This window comes from Eleginops maclovinus, chromosome 11, assembly GCF_036324505.1.
Source record: "Eleginops maclovinus isolate JMC-PN-2008 ecotype Puerto Natales chromosome 11, JC_Emac_rtc_rv5, whole genome shotgun sequence".
Classification (NCBI taxonomy): Eukaryota; Metazoa; Chordata; class Actinopteri; order Perciformes; family Eleginopidae; genus Eleginops; species Eleginops maclovinus.
In genome coordinates, this window is record NC_086359.1 from 21475359 (window position 1) to 21490519 (window position 15161).

General features: G+C 43.6%; 2 protein-coding genes across 7 annotated transcripts in view; one reads left to right on the forward strand and one right to left on the reverse strand.

The window, feature by feature from the left end:
• The window catches only part of auts2a (activator of transcription and developmental regulator AUTS2 a), a 306284-nt gene that overhangs the window by 229984 nt on the left and 61139 nt on the right, over positions 1-15161 (forward strand). The gene's annotated exons all lie outside the window — the stretch shown is intronic.
• On the reverse strand, positions 7125-9029 carry LOC134871694 (zinc finger BED domain-containing protein 5-like). Its single transcript, XM_063894514.1, has 2 exons — positions 7697-9029; positions 7125-7558 (listed from the first exon to the last, which is right to left on the reverse strand). Exon 1 carries the CDS (start codon positions 9008-9010, stop codon positions 7700-7702), a length of 1311 nt encoding a protein of 436 aa, XP_063750584.1. The 5' UTR covers positions 9011-9029; the 3' UTR covers positions 7125-7558; positions 7697-7699.

The window sequence follows — 15161 nt, forward strand, 5'->3', positions numbered from 1 at the left end:
ACTGTATTTCCCCTACCAAACTTTCTCTCTAAACTGGTTTTAATGAAGAGGATAAAGTGGTTTCTTGTGTGTCTCTCAGGCTCCGCAAAGTCACTTCATTTGACATTTTTGTGGCTGAATGGAGTAAGCAGCCTGCCTCCTCCATTGCTCCATGTTGACAAGCCAGTAGCTCCCTCCTAGGGCTGCTGTAATGAGGAAGTATCTCCCTTCCAGCACCAGGGCCTATACAATGAAGGGGCCATAGCATAGTCATTGTTAAAGCATTGGTAAAAGAGGAAAGGAAAGGATGAGGCATCCTCCTCTCTTTGCAGCCTTAACCCCACCTTAACATGGATTATGTCATATGTCAAGTCATGCCACACTGCTGTTCCAACCTTATCTGCAGTGGGCTTAAACCCTCAAGGTGCCCGGACAGCTGAGAGGGGCATTAAAACTCTCCAGAATATGCCTGCAGGGCCCAGCTCTCAAGGGAGGGTCTGCCTGCACACTGTGGTGCCCGCTGAGGGGAGGGGCTGACAGGGTCTTTATGACTAGACACACTCCCTAAGGACCACTCAGGAATAAATTAGCATGGCCACAACCCGTCTGGCATAATGTGTTTGGACATGTGGGAGTCGGACCCACCCCTTATCCCTCCCAGAGGACAAGTAAACTCAGTGTTCAACCTTATCTTTGTTGAGTATTAAAATACATGATTGCACCTCCAGGGCATGCACAAAATCTGTCCTTTGTGTGCGTTCGACTTGCCATCTACCCAGTAATCATAGATCATAAACTCTGCAGCTGTTATAACGCAGGACATTGGGCATTATTAAGTAAAATGATCTTTATTTATCAAGCATTTTCGCTTAAAGTGTTCAACTCTATATGTTCCAAACATTCTTTACCAACCATTTCTGCTCTTACCTTGGTAAGGTATCGTTCATGTGGGTGATTGATATTATTAGCAAATATATACTATTAACACTAAATAAAGGCAGGTGTTGTGCCATGTGCAGATTCAATGGTACATAGCTCAGAATTGTAATAGAAATGGCACCATAATAGGCTGTAAAAAGAATAGGAAGTTCAACAGCAGAGAAATTGACAAAACATAAACAAAGTTAATATGGGATTTCCCGTGGTGTCAGTACTGCCATTAAAGAACAATCAGAAAGATTTGCTAGGGTTTTAATCTTATTTTGGATGAAAGCTATTTCTTAAACCCACACATCTAATAATCCTGTCTTTATAATAACTCTAAAACATATAATAATCTAAATTTGACCAAATGTTATTCTTGCCTTTTTGGGATATTCTTGCTGACTAAAAACTAGATGTTTGTACTTCTCTTGGTACTATTTGATCTTTCAAAAACATTTATTTTTTTAGAGCTATTTTCCTCGTGTTTGTTTGGTGCCTGAATATGATCCAAGGGAGGAAGGGAGGAATGGAGCATGAGAACAAGAAGGAGAGTGGCTTAGTGTAAGACATTAAATCCCCAGCTAAAATACGTAGCCCTCAGGTGGTGCAGCTTCTTAACCTCAGCCTGCTTGGTCTGATAAGACGTTTCTTTGGTGTTGGTTGGAGAGTAATGCAGACTAGCTAAAGGCTATTAAACCAAGCTTTGCCCAGAGCGTTGTTAATCGATAGATTTCATCACCCCTGCTCAGTATTCGGAACAGAAAACAAGTCTAAATAGTGTTCACGAGGCGAACAAACCAATAAATATCTGTTTATTTTTGTGCACACTCATGGTTATATCCCATATTAAAGGTATGTCATACTTTGTCAATACAAATCCCTTCCCAGGATGGCACTGTCTGTGACCTGTGGCCAATATTAAAGAAAGTGTTTCACAGGAATTTGCCACGGCCTGTTCCAGCTGTTTTTATGTAAGTCAAACTCCAGCTGCCAATGATTACTGCTGTGCACCGTGCCCGGAGCTCTGCCGGCCGTCCCCTTTTGATAAGCAATTATCCTGAGAAAAGGCGAGGGGAAAGTCAGACGCTCAGGAGAACATGGTCCCAACCTGTTTTTCCATTAAGTAAAGTTCTGTCGGGGCACGCTAGGGTTGCTCTGGTTCACCGGGGGTCTGCAGCACCACTTGGCTTTGATTCTCCCATGCTGCCCAGATGTTGGGATCTGGCTCTGCACCGTTCCATATGGTTCCACTTACTCTCCGGGGGAGGAAAATAAATGGTTTGTTTTTCTATTGTGGTCTCACTCATTACGCACTTATAAAACCAGCTTTTGAAGATTAGAAACTTGTGCCTGCGTTGAGCCAGATATAAGCTGGCATGTTAGCATGGAATGTGTGGCTTTTCATTTGGAGCTCAACGTTTTTTCCTGAGTTCAGTTTTATACTAACAAGAACACAGATTAGTACCGTGTACTACATCGTCCACTCATTTTGGTTGTAGTTTTAGCTGTGACTGGTTTGCTTTGTGTGTACCCGACCTTGGGATGTTGAACAGTTCAAAGCCTGATGCTTATATCCCTTGACACATATGTTTCTAAGAAAAAACCTTCTATAAATAGACTAGGATGATGGAGCAGTGAATGATGGCTGACCAGATAAAGCAGATGGATCATATAGCCTAGCTTAAAGATCACAAGAAAGATATGTGTTTCATGCTGAATCTTGATTTACATGTGTAGATTTAGATAAAGCTTTAAAAAAAATGCACCTTTCCATTTTAAATGCTAATATAAGATAGGATCTCCAACTACTGAAAGCACACCAGACACTGGCATGCTCAATTGACCCTTGTAACCCCATCCAGTCTTAACGGCTGCTGGCCCATGGAAGGAATTTCCATCCCTGTGTTTTCCTTCCGAACTGCTGCTTTCAACTTCTTTTGACTGACAACAACTTTGTTTTGCTCTCCGACGTTCCTTCCCGTTTACAAAAACTTGATCCATGGTCCCACAGTTCTTCCAAGCACTTAGAGAAGTGTTAGGTTTGTTGAGTAGCAGGTGTTCCCGGCCTCGTCTGCCCTGACCTTTCAAGGGTTAGTCGTCTGTCAGTGGGTGTCAGGTCTATGAGTAAGTCCCAGGTCATCCTCCTTACCGAGAGGTCACACAGCAGAGACGCTATGAAAGGAAGAGAGAGTCTAAAGATGAGAGGAAGAGAGAGGAGGACTGACTAGAGAAGCCTCCCTTCAGACACAGACCCTCTTGATATTTCTTACCTTGGTCTGTTTTCAGTTCTTGAACAATGGAAGCACATCTGGCCGCTTCTCTTTGGTTTTGTCACAGTTTTCCTTCACTTATGAAAGACATTGCCTGGGAGAAAAACAGGAGCAGGACTGTCAGTGTTCCTTTTACTTTAACTGCTCTTGAAAAAAGGAGTGTTAAGAACGTGGACATTTCCTGGAATACAGCTTGAGGCAATGTTGTGCAGGTCAATACAACATTAAATTGGCCATCATTGAGATGTTTTAAAGCCTCATTTAATGGAATCTCGACATTCATCGATATGTTTCTCATGACTCTGGCATTAGTTACAAATGGCAAGACAACAGTACGGTGTCAACAATGTGTTAGTGTCTTTGTTTTCTCTATAAAAGCTTTTATTTTTAGACACCATTTCTTTGATAGATTCCTTTAAGCCAAATTGTCAATTTATCTTTCAAATTGGAGTGCCTTGTCAAAAACACAGAGAGGAGGAGAGACGTAGCTTATTTTCATTAAACGTCCTTTAATTGACTTTGTTAGGAATAATCTCCGCATCTCTCTGAGCTCCTTGGTTAGCAGATAGGCTGCATAAAATCACAGCTCATCTGTCAAAACGTCAGCCGGATCTCAAAAATAAAAAGCGACACATGCCAGCAAGTTGTTCAACACTGTGTACAAACACTCTAGATCAGACGTCAATAGAAAGGCCTGTCATGGTGCTGTTTCAAGGAAATTAGATTTTGGGTAAACACGACTGCCATGTGCAGTGTTCGTCAGAGAAGTTTTTTTTCAGTTCCTTGGCTTGTAATCTTTAAAAGACCCTGAGCTCTGAATATAGGCAGGTTTTCATTCATCACACAGCTTATCTGCTATTGTTAGAGAAACACTGACAGTATCGGCAAATTTTGAAGGCCCTGGAGCGCTTGTGTTGTCAAATTGAAACGTGGGAAGCGGAATTGCTGCCCACCTGTGTAGCTCAAACAGCGCTCCAGGGTCTTGCCTTGATGTATGATAGAAGTGAGGTACCACAGAACCAAACAAACCTTACAGTGTGCCTTCCTCTGATTAGCAGACAGCAGCCTGATCTCCCATGTCCTTTACTGAGGCTTTATGCGGTGACAAGCACACACTGCGGCCCCAGTAAAATAACAAAGAGCGACATGCCTCCCTGTCAGTCTATTTGCTCTATTTCCTGTCTCACGGCATTCTGCGTCTCTCTCTGCCACACTGTATCCTGGCGCTTAATAGACTGTATAGTTCTCAATTGAAAATGTGAATGTGCCGATCAGAATGTGCAGCCATGTTCGCCGGGGGTATTTAACACAGGACATCTGAAGGCAATGACTTGACCGAGGCATGTCAGGGACAAATGGAAAGCTATTACCGGAGACATGCCATTGTGTGTGTGTATGTGTGCGTTTGTGCCTCCCAGCTATCCTTCCAACTCCCTCAATTTCTAGCCAGTGCATCAGTCCAAGCAGGAGTGACATGCGATGGCATTCTTTGTATATCTACTCCAGGGCCACGCTCTTTATGTCTCTTTGTGTCGCTGTCACTGGAGCAGTAAGCACCAGAGGAAGGCTTGAAACACGGTAATAACAGAGGAGACGTGTTTGTTTGTCAAGACAGCTCTGGCTCTCCAGGCGAGGGCCTTGCTGGATTCATGAAACATGACAGCTGTTAGGGAAGGGAAGAAAACATCAGCCTTCGCATCACTTCTAAAGAACTTTTACGCTTAGTAGTCGAAACACTATTTTGCCATTTTCATGTAAAATGCATACTCATTATAATGGTCATGTACACAGTAAACACTTCACTGTGGCAAAGCAGTGCTAGATTTCCAGATAAAAATCCAAACAAGTAGAGATCAGGGTTTTGTTTTTTTTCAGCAGCAAAAGCCTCTTTATTTATTTGTGTTTCCTCTTACAGCATATGTATAGCCCCTTTTGACCCATAGCATGAACTATAACCAATAGAAATTCAATAAATTGGGAGACAGTATTGTATATTGCAAGTAGATTTTCAAAGCTTAAAAATAGCCTCACAAGCTAACTGTCGGTGATGGATCAAATAAAGCAACTACATCGGTCCTTAGAAGGGAAATGAGTCAGGGGTCAGCGAGGAAAATCAGACCACCTCGCTGACACACCATCTTGTAGTCCGTTGCAAACATTATTAGCCATTTATGTGAATGTCTACCAATGGATTTGTGTGAATACATAAACATAAGAACGATCCATCAAGCACTCTGAAGATTTCTCATTAATCATCATGAATATGTCCTGGCTTTCAACACAACGTTACACAGGGTCGTGCATGTCAGCGCAGTTTTTCGGTGAAGGATGGCTCCAAAGCTCTCTAAATGCACAATCACACAGGGGGGAGAGCCCACACCAGGCACTTTGCTTTTAATGAGGATAGCTCTGAACACATGCATTCCCCTGTCATTGCACTAAAGAGCTTGATTGCAGACGCCAACGCTTTCGATGACAACAACGACATCTGTGAACATCTGCTTTGGAAATTTGAGCTGGCCTTGGAACGGAACATTGACTTTGTTTTCCGTCTTCATGGACCAATTAGGGCTAACGGATTTACACAGCCAGATCAATTCTAAAACAATAACGGCATCGCCATTATTTCTCTCGTTTGATAGCATTGTGGCTCCACTATGCCCATTAGCATTACACAACAGCAAGCACCCTGACCTCCACAACATCTTCGCTCCCACTCAGATACATCCCTGGAGATGCTTTTTCCTTTAATCTAGAGAACACACAAGGCTGTGAGTGTGCGTGTGTGTGTGTGTGTGTGTGTGTGTGTGTGTGTGTGTGTGTGTGTGTGTGTGTGTGTGTGTGTGTGTGTGTGTGTGTGTGTGTGTGTGTGTGTGTGTGTGTGTGTGTGTGTGTGTGTGTGTGCATACCCGCCCTTGCTTCCTCCTCTCTGGCATCCTTGCTACAGTTAATTAACAGTTATTAGTGTTAGCGCAGAGCACCGGATAAGATGTCACAAATCATCAAGTCTCTAGGTGCAGTTCTAGCAATTAAGAGCTCTGTCGCACCTTCCCTCTCCACAGTCATTTGGTACGCATCCAGGTTCCTTTTTAGACCTGAAAGCACTAATCAAATCATTTCTGCTAAGAGATTTTGTCGTCATTATTTCAAGCCCTAACGACATGACACTACCAGCTCAGCACCTCCCCCCGGCCCAAACTTCTGTCTGCAAAACAATGCATCCCTTAGCGCTGTTTACAGAGAATAACAACTTGAAATTCTTTGCTTTTCTTTCCTGAAAAGAAAGTTTCTAATTATACCCAGCAGGCTTTTCTCTTCACAGAAATGGACGTAGATGTATAGCTGCCCAGTCAGCCGCAATTGTGTGAGTGTAAGCAAAGGAGAAGAGATGTAGCATCAGATTAGGATTGTTTAGTTTCTGATTTTAATGCTGGCTGTGACTGTTCCTCTCTGATCAATTTGACATCCCTCTAAATGGAAATGCATCCGTCTCCTGTAAAGATACCTTGAGCTGTGCTTCTTGTTCTTTTGAGCTCTAGCTCTGCATGGGCTGCTATTTATTTGCCATTTATTCGCAGGTTGAACTAAGCTCCGGCCTCTTAATGTTTGTGGCCCAGAGGTGAAGTGCAGCGGAGTGGTGCTCAACTATGGCAATGGAAAGCCTGTTTAATAACCCTGTAAACCACTCTTCGGGACTCTGGATATCGAATCTCTTATTGTGTTAGAAAGCAAATCCATGTCGTGTGATATAGCTGCACAAGCTGACAGCCTTGATCAAACCCTACTAGCTCTTACTCTTATATTTAGTCTAAATTAGGTTGATTTGGGAGCACACTGTTCAGGGTTGGCCCATTGTGTGTTGTATTGAATTCGCCTAGCCCCAACGCCTGAGACGGGATGTGAGTAAAACAAACACTTAAAAGCCATATCACAGCTACAGTAGGTTGTTTTAAAGCAGGGGTTTTCAACTGGTTTTGTCCCAGGGACCACCATTCGGACTAGAAAGCAATCCGCGGCCCACTGATGTGCCTGCGCGTGCGCGTGTGTATTTGGTGTTACATGCATAGCTCAATGCATGAAACATGAAAGAGAGGCCACGCAGATTTTATAATAATAAAAGTAGATTTATTAAATTAAATTAAATTAAAGATTATTTTAAAGAAAGAATAAAGAATAATAAAGTGTTGTGCAATTCAGTATTGGGAAAAGTAACTAAAAATGTCATGCAAAGTCAGTCTAGGTGTGTGACAAAACAACAACGGAGAACAAAAATCCAACAACACCGGAGAACCAAAATCCAACAAATGAAGACCAAGGCAGCCTCAACTGCTGGCTGGTCAGGGCTTTTATAACCCAGCCAGGACAGACCTGTCACCAATCACCTGCTGTAGAGACAGAGAGATTGAGAAAAGCAGAGAGAGATTGAGAAAAGCAGGGAGAGAGAACAGGCTTACCATTAACACAGGGCGGGGCCTAAACCCGCCAGGGTCGTAACAGTGAAAACATGGGAGAATTAGGCCTACCTGTCAGTGTGATATCTGGGCGTGGTGAAGTCCACACAGCCTGTCTATTCGTGGCGAAATGGTAGACAGAGACAGTCTCATGTCATTCTCTGGATCAAGCCTAGCCCTGTACTTATTCTTTAAGTACGCCAGTGTAGAAAAACCACTCTCACACAGGTATGTGGTTGGAAAGGGCAAAAGACACCTCATTGCTTTTGCAGCAAGCTGTGGAAATTCTGTCTGGCAACTTATCCAGAATTTAACAAGGGGCTGTGTGTCGTACATATGCCTCCTGACAGAGTCTGTGGACATCTCAATCAGCTTATCCTCTTCCACAGCCGTCAGACTTGACCCTACTGATGCATCGTCACTGAATGGGAGCAGGATCCACTTGCTGTCACGGCGCCACTCTTCCGAATCAGTGAAGTACTTTGCGAATTGACGCACAAGCTTCCTCAAATGCTCACATATAGTGTCGTTGATGTCAGTGCTGTCAGGGTATTCCTCAACTGAAGGAAACATCGCCAAGTTATTGCTCTCCACTCGTTCGATCCACTTTGACATTTTTTTCACAAATGCGTCGAGCTTCTCGTAGAGCTGCATGACGTTTGCATCTCTCCCTTGCATGGAGCTGTTCAACTTGTTCAGCTCTGCAAAAACATCTGTGAGGTACGCCAGCTTAGTTAACCAGTAACTATCGTTGAAATTGGAAGCCAGATCAGAATGCTTCTCGCACAAGAACTCGTAGATAGCTCCGCGTAGTTCAAACACACGGGCGAGCACAGCGCCGCGAGACAGCCAACGCACCTCTGAATGATAAAGGAGAGAGCTGTGTTCACTTCCCAAGTCATGGCATAGGGATGAAAACAGGCGTGTATTCAATGCGTTTCGTTTTATGAAGTTGACCGTCTTGACAACGACATCAAACACACCACTGAGCTCAACACTGAGATCTTTGGAGGCGAGAGCCTCTCTATGAATCAGGCAGTGTGTCCAAATTACCCCCGGAGCCACCCTCCTTACATGCGCAAACAGTCCAGTCTTGCTGCCACTCATGGCTCGGGCCCCATCGCTGCATAATGCAACGCACCTCTGCCACGAGATATTGTGCTCCGTGAAAAAATCGTCCAGTGCTTTAAATATTTCTACACCGGTAGTTCGCCCGGGCAGTGGTTTGCAAAAAAGAAATTCCTCGCACATAGTGCCACTGTCCTCGTATCGCACAAATGTTAACAGTTGCGCATCATTAGTAACATCTGTCGTCTCGTCGATTTGAAGGGAAAACAGAACTGTCTGAAGTTTTGCCATCAGCTGGTCTTTGACATCATTTGCCATTTCCCCAATTCGTCTTCCGATTGTGTTGTCTGACCACTGGCGTAACACAAGCACTTGGGGCCCCCCTGCAGGTACTTAGACTGGGGCCCCCCACCGCCACCTGCCACGGCCTCCTTACTACTAGCCTACTCCTACTTCTCTCTCTTTATATATATATCCTAATATATATATAGGCCTGTGTGTGTGTGTTTTGATTGCATAAAATAGTGAAAAAGATGCTGCAACTCAGCCCCTGACATCCCATGCCCATTTAATCCATAGGCCTATATAGATGTTTTGTTAACCCATTAATATTCTGTACACAGAGTAGGCTATCCAATCCATTTATTACATATAATTCTAACAATGAAACAGTCAGCAACAACAGTCAGCAATAAAAGTAACATTAATGATGATAAACAGAGCATTTACATCTTTGGATACGAGTATATGTGGGCACTCCTCCTAGCGCACCTATGAGCGAAGTCTCTAACCACACCGTTTAAATCTAACTTGCGAGCGCGCCTGTTCTCTATAGAAATGATGGCTAGGCCCCGTAGCCTATCTTGCGACATAGTGCTTCGCAAGTATGTTTTTATCAATTTTAGTTTAGAAAACGACCTCTCTGCTGTTGCAACGGTTACGGGTATGGTCAAGAACAATTTTATAGCTGTGGCAACGTCAGGCAGACTGGACAATATGGAACTGTGTTTCACAAAGAGAGTGCGTGCCAAATCTTGTACCCCACCACGTTCAATTTCTTTTAGAGCGGGTAGTAATGCGCTTCTAAATGACAGGATCTGATCAGGAAAATCAGCAGATAAGTCGTCATTATATTGCGCAGCCAGAGTACTTGCTGATGCATATAACTCACCATCGGATTTCGAGATGAGTTCCTCGGGGCGTAAAAACCCAAACCTTCGTGCCACTTCTCGCATGCTTTCAAACCTGCGACCCACCTGCGCAACGACTATGTCTAAAGTGGCGTAGAAGACCGACACTTTAAAATTCTCCTCTGCATTCGTAAGCCTTTCGTCCTCACACAATTCGTCGAAATAGGTTTTCGTACGCCTGTTGCGTTTCTCGGGAAATACAGGAGAGATACCCCACAATTTGGCCAGGTCTTGGGCAGCTTCTTTGAGGCTGTCATATTCACCTCTGAGTGACGCAAGGCTGTCAGACGCACTTGAGAGATACTGGCTTGCCTGTAGTATGTCCACGTTTTGTTTTTGGAGATGTTGGGAAACAATGTGGACTGACTCAAGAATTTTTCCCTGTATGACCGTTTGAAACACAAATTCAAAATTTTCCATGCTGGCTTTGAGACCAGTGGCCTCCGCGCGTTCTTTGGGTTTTTTGGACAGCAGGGATATTTTAGTGAGCGCTTTCATTACGTCTGGGTAACGAAACCGAAGGGCGCGCACCGCATCATTTCTGGATGCCCAACGTGTCGGGCATAGACGTTTAAGAGTTGGCTGCCCTGCCACTTTGAACTGCACTTCCAAAATTTCCCAACGTTTAATGCTTGCGCTGAAGAAGTCATACAGTTTCTCTACTGTATCGTAGTACGCTCTCACCTTTGCCACATTCTGGCACGCATCGTTTAAAACTAGATTTAGATTGTGAGAAGCGCAATGAACGTACATTGCATTTGGTTCCCTATCCGAGATTCTTTTTTGTAAGCCAGAGTAGACCCCGCTCATTGTGGCTGCGCCATCGTATCCCTGTCCTCTGCATTTATTGACCGAGATTCCTTTCATCTCTAACAGCTCGAGAATAATTTTTTCTAAGCCGTGTGCGCTTGGTCGTGGACTGAATGGAAACCCATGAAACTCTCGTGAATTTGCACGTCTGAGGGCACATCATTGTCATCTTTAGGAATCGTGACATAGCGGAGCACTTGGCTTAGCTGATCCACTTTGGAAATGTCTTGTGTTGTGTCTAATATGACCAAATAAAATTCTGCCTCATGGATTTCTTTCACTATTTCGTCTAAGACAGTTTGTGCCATGATTGAGATCATCTCGTTTTGAATTTTTGGGCTTAAGTATTTGATTTTACTTTTACTTCTGATCAACTTCTCCAACACGGGGTCGTAACGCGCAAGGAGTTCGATGTGGGCCAGAAAGTTTCCATTATTGATTTCTCCTAGTTTCTCGTGGTGCGCACGGAAAGCGGAGTTACAGGAGGCAAGGGTTAATGTAACGTCAGCAATCCTTTTTAAAACATCTGACCAAAAACTAACCTCACTTTTGAAATCAGATGAAATCCTTTCGTCGATGGTTACATTTTGCTGCCATGTATCATACACAACACAGGCTGACAAGTGGCAACGGGCATGTTCGTGCTCTCTGATCTTCCGCGAAAGACCTTGCCAGTCATTAATCCCGGTTGTCCATGCCAAATTATGGCCCACAGACGTTCTGTCACCAAACAACCAACAACACTGGCAATACACACGATCCATTTTAGGAGAGTAACACAACCATTTGCGTGATATCTGTGTACCTTTCTTGGACACACGGTTATAGTACTCTTTAGAAAAGCACCTGCCTCTAGCATCCCTCGGATAGGGGCCTTCGTATTTGCATGGCCCCTGCTTTATAATCGATCTCTTAACATCACTGTCAGAGATGTCAACAGGGAAATTAGCCCTGTCACTAGGGTAAGGATCAGAAGGCCTATCAACAGCGCATTCAAGATCAGAAGAAGTCCCACTCCCAACATTCTCGCTGTCCCGGATTTCTTCTTCAGGCCCCGTAATGGTCTCTCCCTCAGTTGAAGAAGAGTCAACGGCACATCCAGAGACATCTTCCTCACCTGCGGCTGCGGTACACGCATCTCTGTCATCAGCAGCCATCTGATGCACGGCATCTCCTCCCTCATCCGATGCACCTGTGATTTCAGCGTCTTTTCAGGCTCTTTATTTAATTGCCACAGGCTATTTACTGCTTTTCAATAATAAAAAACAACAACTTTGATGCTTTGTCTTTATGAAGAAGAGTCAACGGCACAGCCAGAGCCTCACCTGCGGTATGCCTATCTCTGCCATCAGCAGCCACCCGATGCACGGCATCTTCCTCATCCGATGCAGAAGGGCATGCGCCTGTGATTTCAGCGTCTGTCTGATGCGCAGCGATCCCTCCCTCCTCGTCTGCTGCTAACCCTTTGAAGAGTCCGATTGCATTTCAGAACTTATTTTGGGTTCTCACGGCCATGTCACAAATTCTCCGCAAGTTTTTAACACAGACGCCTACGAGGGAGCTGTAGGGGCCTACATGTTAGCTTAAGACATTTCTGGACGGATGGATGAAAATCCAATTCCCTTGCGTTTTAAATGAGAGAAACAATTAGACGTTTTACTTAAGTATTTTTTTCTCTTTGTTTAATTGTCACATGTTATTTACTTCTTTTCAATACAAAACGTAACTTTGATGCTTAGCTTGCATGGAGGCTAGTGGAGGCTAGAGGCTGCCTCAGGCCACTGCCTCGTTTTACTGTAACTGCGCTAGTTTTTTTTTTCCACGACCCTACCTGATTGTGCATCCTGAAGTGGAGAGTTAGGCTGCACTCTCCCAAAAACAGATGAAATTTTGGGCAGTGTGGATGTAAATTCATCTCTTTTCTTTTTGTTTTGTCGCTTTTGAGCACCACTTTTTTCTCTGGTGCGCTTCATTTCTGCGGTGAAATGGCGCGTAATATTAGATCGCATATTTCGTGCATTGAATCATATCGGGAGACGAACACGGGCCCCCCCTAGCGGCCCGGGAAAGCTGTATACAACACAGCTACTGCTTTTACAATGAGCTTACAGCTAAAAAAAAAAGAATGGAGAGTATTTGAATAACTTGTACTAGTAGACACAAACGAAGAATAATTAGAAGTGAGAATGAAACAGTGACTCATTTTCACAGTTTTTTTTAACTATACATGTTTATCTATACATTTATCTAAATATGATCAGTTTAGTAAGCGATGAGGCTGATGCATTCAATAGCTAGCTAGTATCAACCTCGAACTCATCAGACTAATATTACCTCAGTCTAAGACAAGTAAATACAAGACAAGCTAGCAAGTTTGCTGGCAAACTAGGCATGAAAAGTGAGATGACGAACGATAAAACATTTTAAAATACGTTTCTTCAGACTTTCATAAACAGAAAACACATCTGATTACCATCGTTGTTACTTGTGCACAAAATAGCTTTCACCCACAGACGCGGGAGCTTGCTTTGGAGGTTGCGAAAGTCACGAAGTGACAGACATTTCCATAAGCGGTAACGCGAAAATTAGCTTTTTTGAACGTCCCATACAGACCAATAATTAAATGTTACATATCTCTGAACATAAAAGTGCCATGGGTTTACAATCCATTCAAATGTCGTTGATCTGGCGATGTCTTACCAATTTAGAGAACGATGAGGCTGTGCTAGTTATAAACCAACACTTCTGCGACATACGAAGACTTTAGCTAGTCAGAGCAAACAGGAGGATACTAATATTACTATTTTGAATAGGTATTTTTTATTTAGACTTTTCTTACATCACTGCCATACAAACGTGATGATTTGTCATCATTGGTGCACAAAAATACGGTCTCATCCTGTGAGAAGAGATGTGTCTGCTCTGATTGCTAGCCACGACGGCATCTGAAACACTGTAATCTTCAGGCGATCAGTCACAGTCAGTAGCGAGGTTTAGCTAAGAAATACTTCAGAAAAGTCAATGACAACACACCCAATTTCCGGGTTTCAAAATAAAAGTAAGTTGTTCATGTATCCACTGGCGCAGTATTATTTCATGTAGTGTCTTTCAAAATTGCGGCCGGCCGCGGCCGCTCTAGTAGAAATCTAACATGCTGTCGGCGGCCGCTTTGGGGTATAGAGGTAGGGGGCCCGTTCTCATATGAGGGGGGCCGGGGCCCCCCCGCCTCGCGGGGGCTGCGGGGGTATACTTTACGCCAGTGTGTCTGACAACGGAATAGTTTTTAATTTGTTGGCACATTCTTCGCTTACCATAGCTCTGCACATATCTATGGCTGCTGGCAATATAAGCTGCTCTGCAATGGTATGGGGCTTCTTACTTTTTGCAACCCTGAGAGCGACCAGATACGATGCTTTCAGTGCGTTTTCATTTATTTTTGCACTCTTCCTCATGGTAGCCTGCTGTCCTTTGAAATCACGCAACATCTGTTGCATGTACTCAACGGGTTTGGCCTTCAAGTGGACGTGATGCGTCTCCATATGCCGCGTAAGTTTCGACGGCTTCATAGCTTCATTACAGAGAATTGTTGAACATACGAAACACAGTGGTACCTCCTCTCCTGCTCTGTCTGTCGTCACTGTGAATCCATATTTAACATATTCCTCATTGTATTTTCTTTTTCGTCTTTTTTGCGAAGTTGACGCTTCGGAAGCCTGTCCTTGCCCTATCGTGGCGGCCTGTCCCTCTGTCGTGGCAGCCTGACCCTCTGTCATGGCAGCCTGTCCCTCTGGCACTTTCCTCACTACAAAACGATCCATTGGTGCTAGATATATAGCTAGACTAGTACATATGTAACAAATGTTTGCTGTACTACAACCTATCTTAAAATACTCTCGTCGGCTATGCTTATAAATGTGTGTCAACTTTGCTCGCAAGACTGTACGTAATGAATAATAAGTGAGGTTAGCGACGCAACTCATTACCATTAGCGAATCACAGGCTACCATAGACTGGATAGGCGCAAGGCTACATTCTGTCAGCTTGAATTTCCTTTATATTATTTTAAACATATTTTTCACGATATGTAACGGTATTCTGGAAATGTGTTGAAATATCAAAGCGAATTTATATTAAAAAAAAACAATGGTGAACTGATCAACATAGGCTCTTGTCACGGACCACATGCAATGCCGCCGCGGACCACCAGGGGTCCGCGGACCACCGGTTGAAAACCCCTGTTTTAAAGGACTGTAATTTAGGTTAGGTATGCACAGTATAAAATGATAATTGTAATTATATTAACCCTTCTGCTTCTAGTATAGAGGTTATATATTTGATATCTGTCCTTAGGCTTTGCATGTAGTTTTAACACAGAACAACATAATGGTTAATTCTTGAAACCGTGTGGAGAAAAATATATATTATTATTTCAAAACCATTGCCAACTTTTTTATAGGCCTGTTCATGAA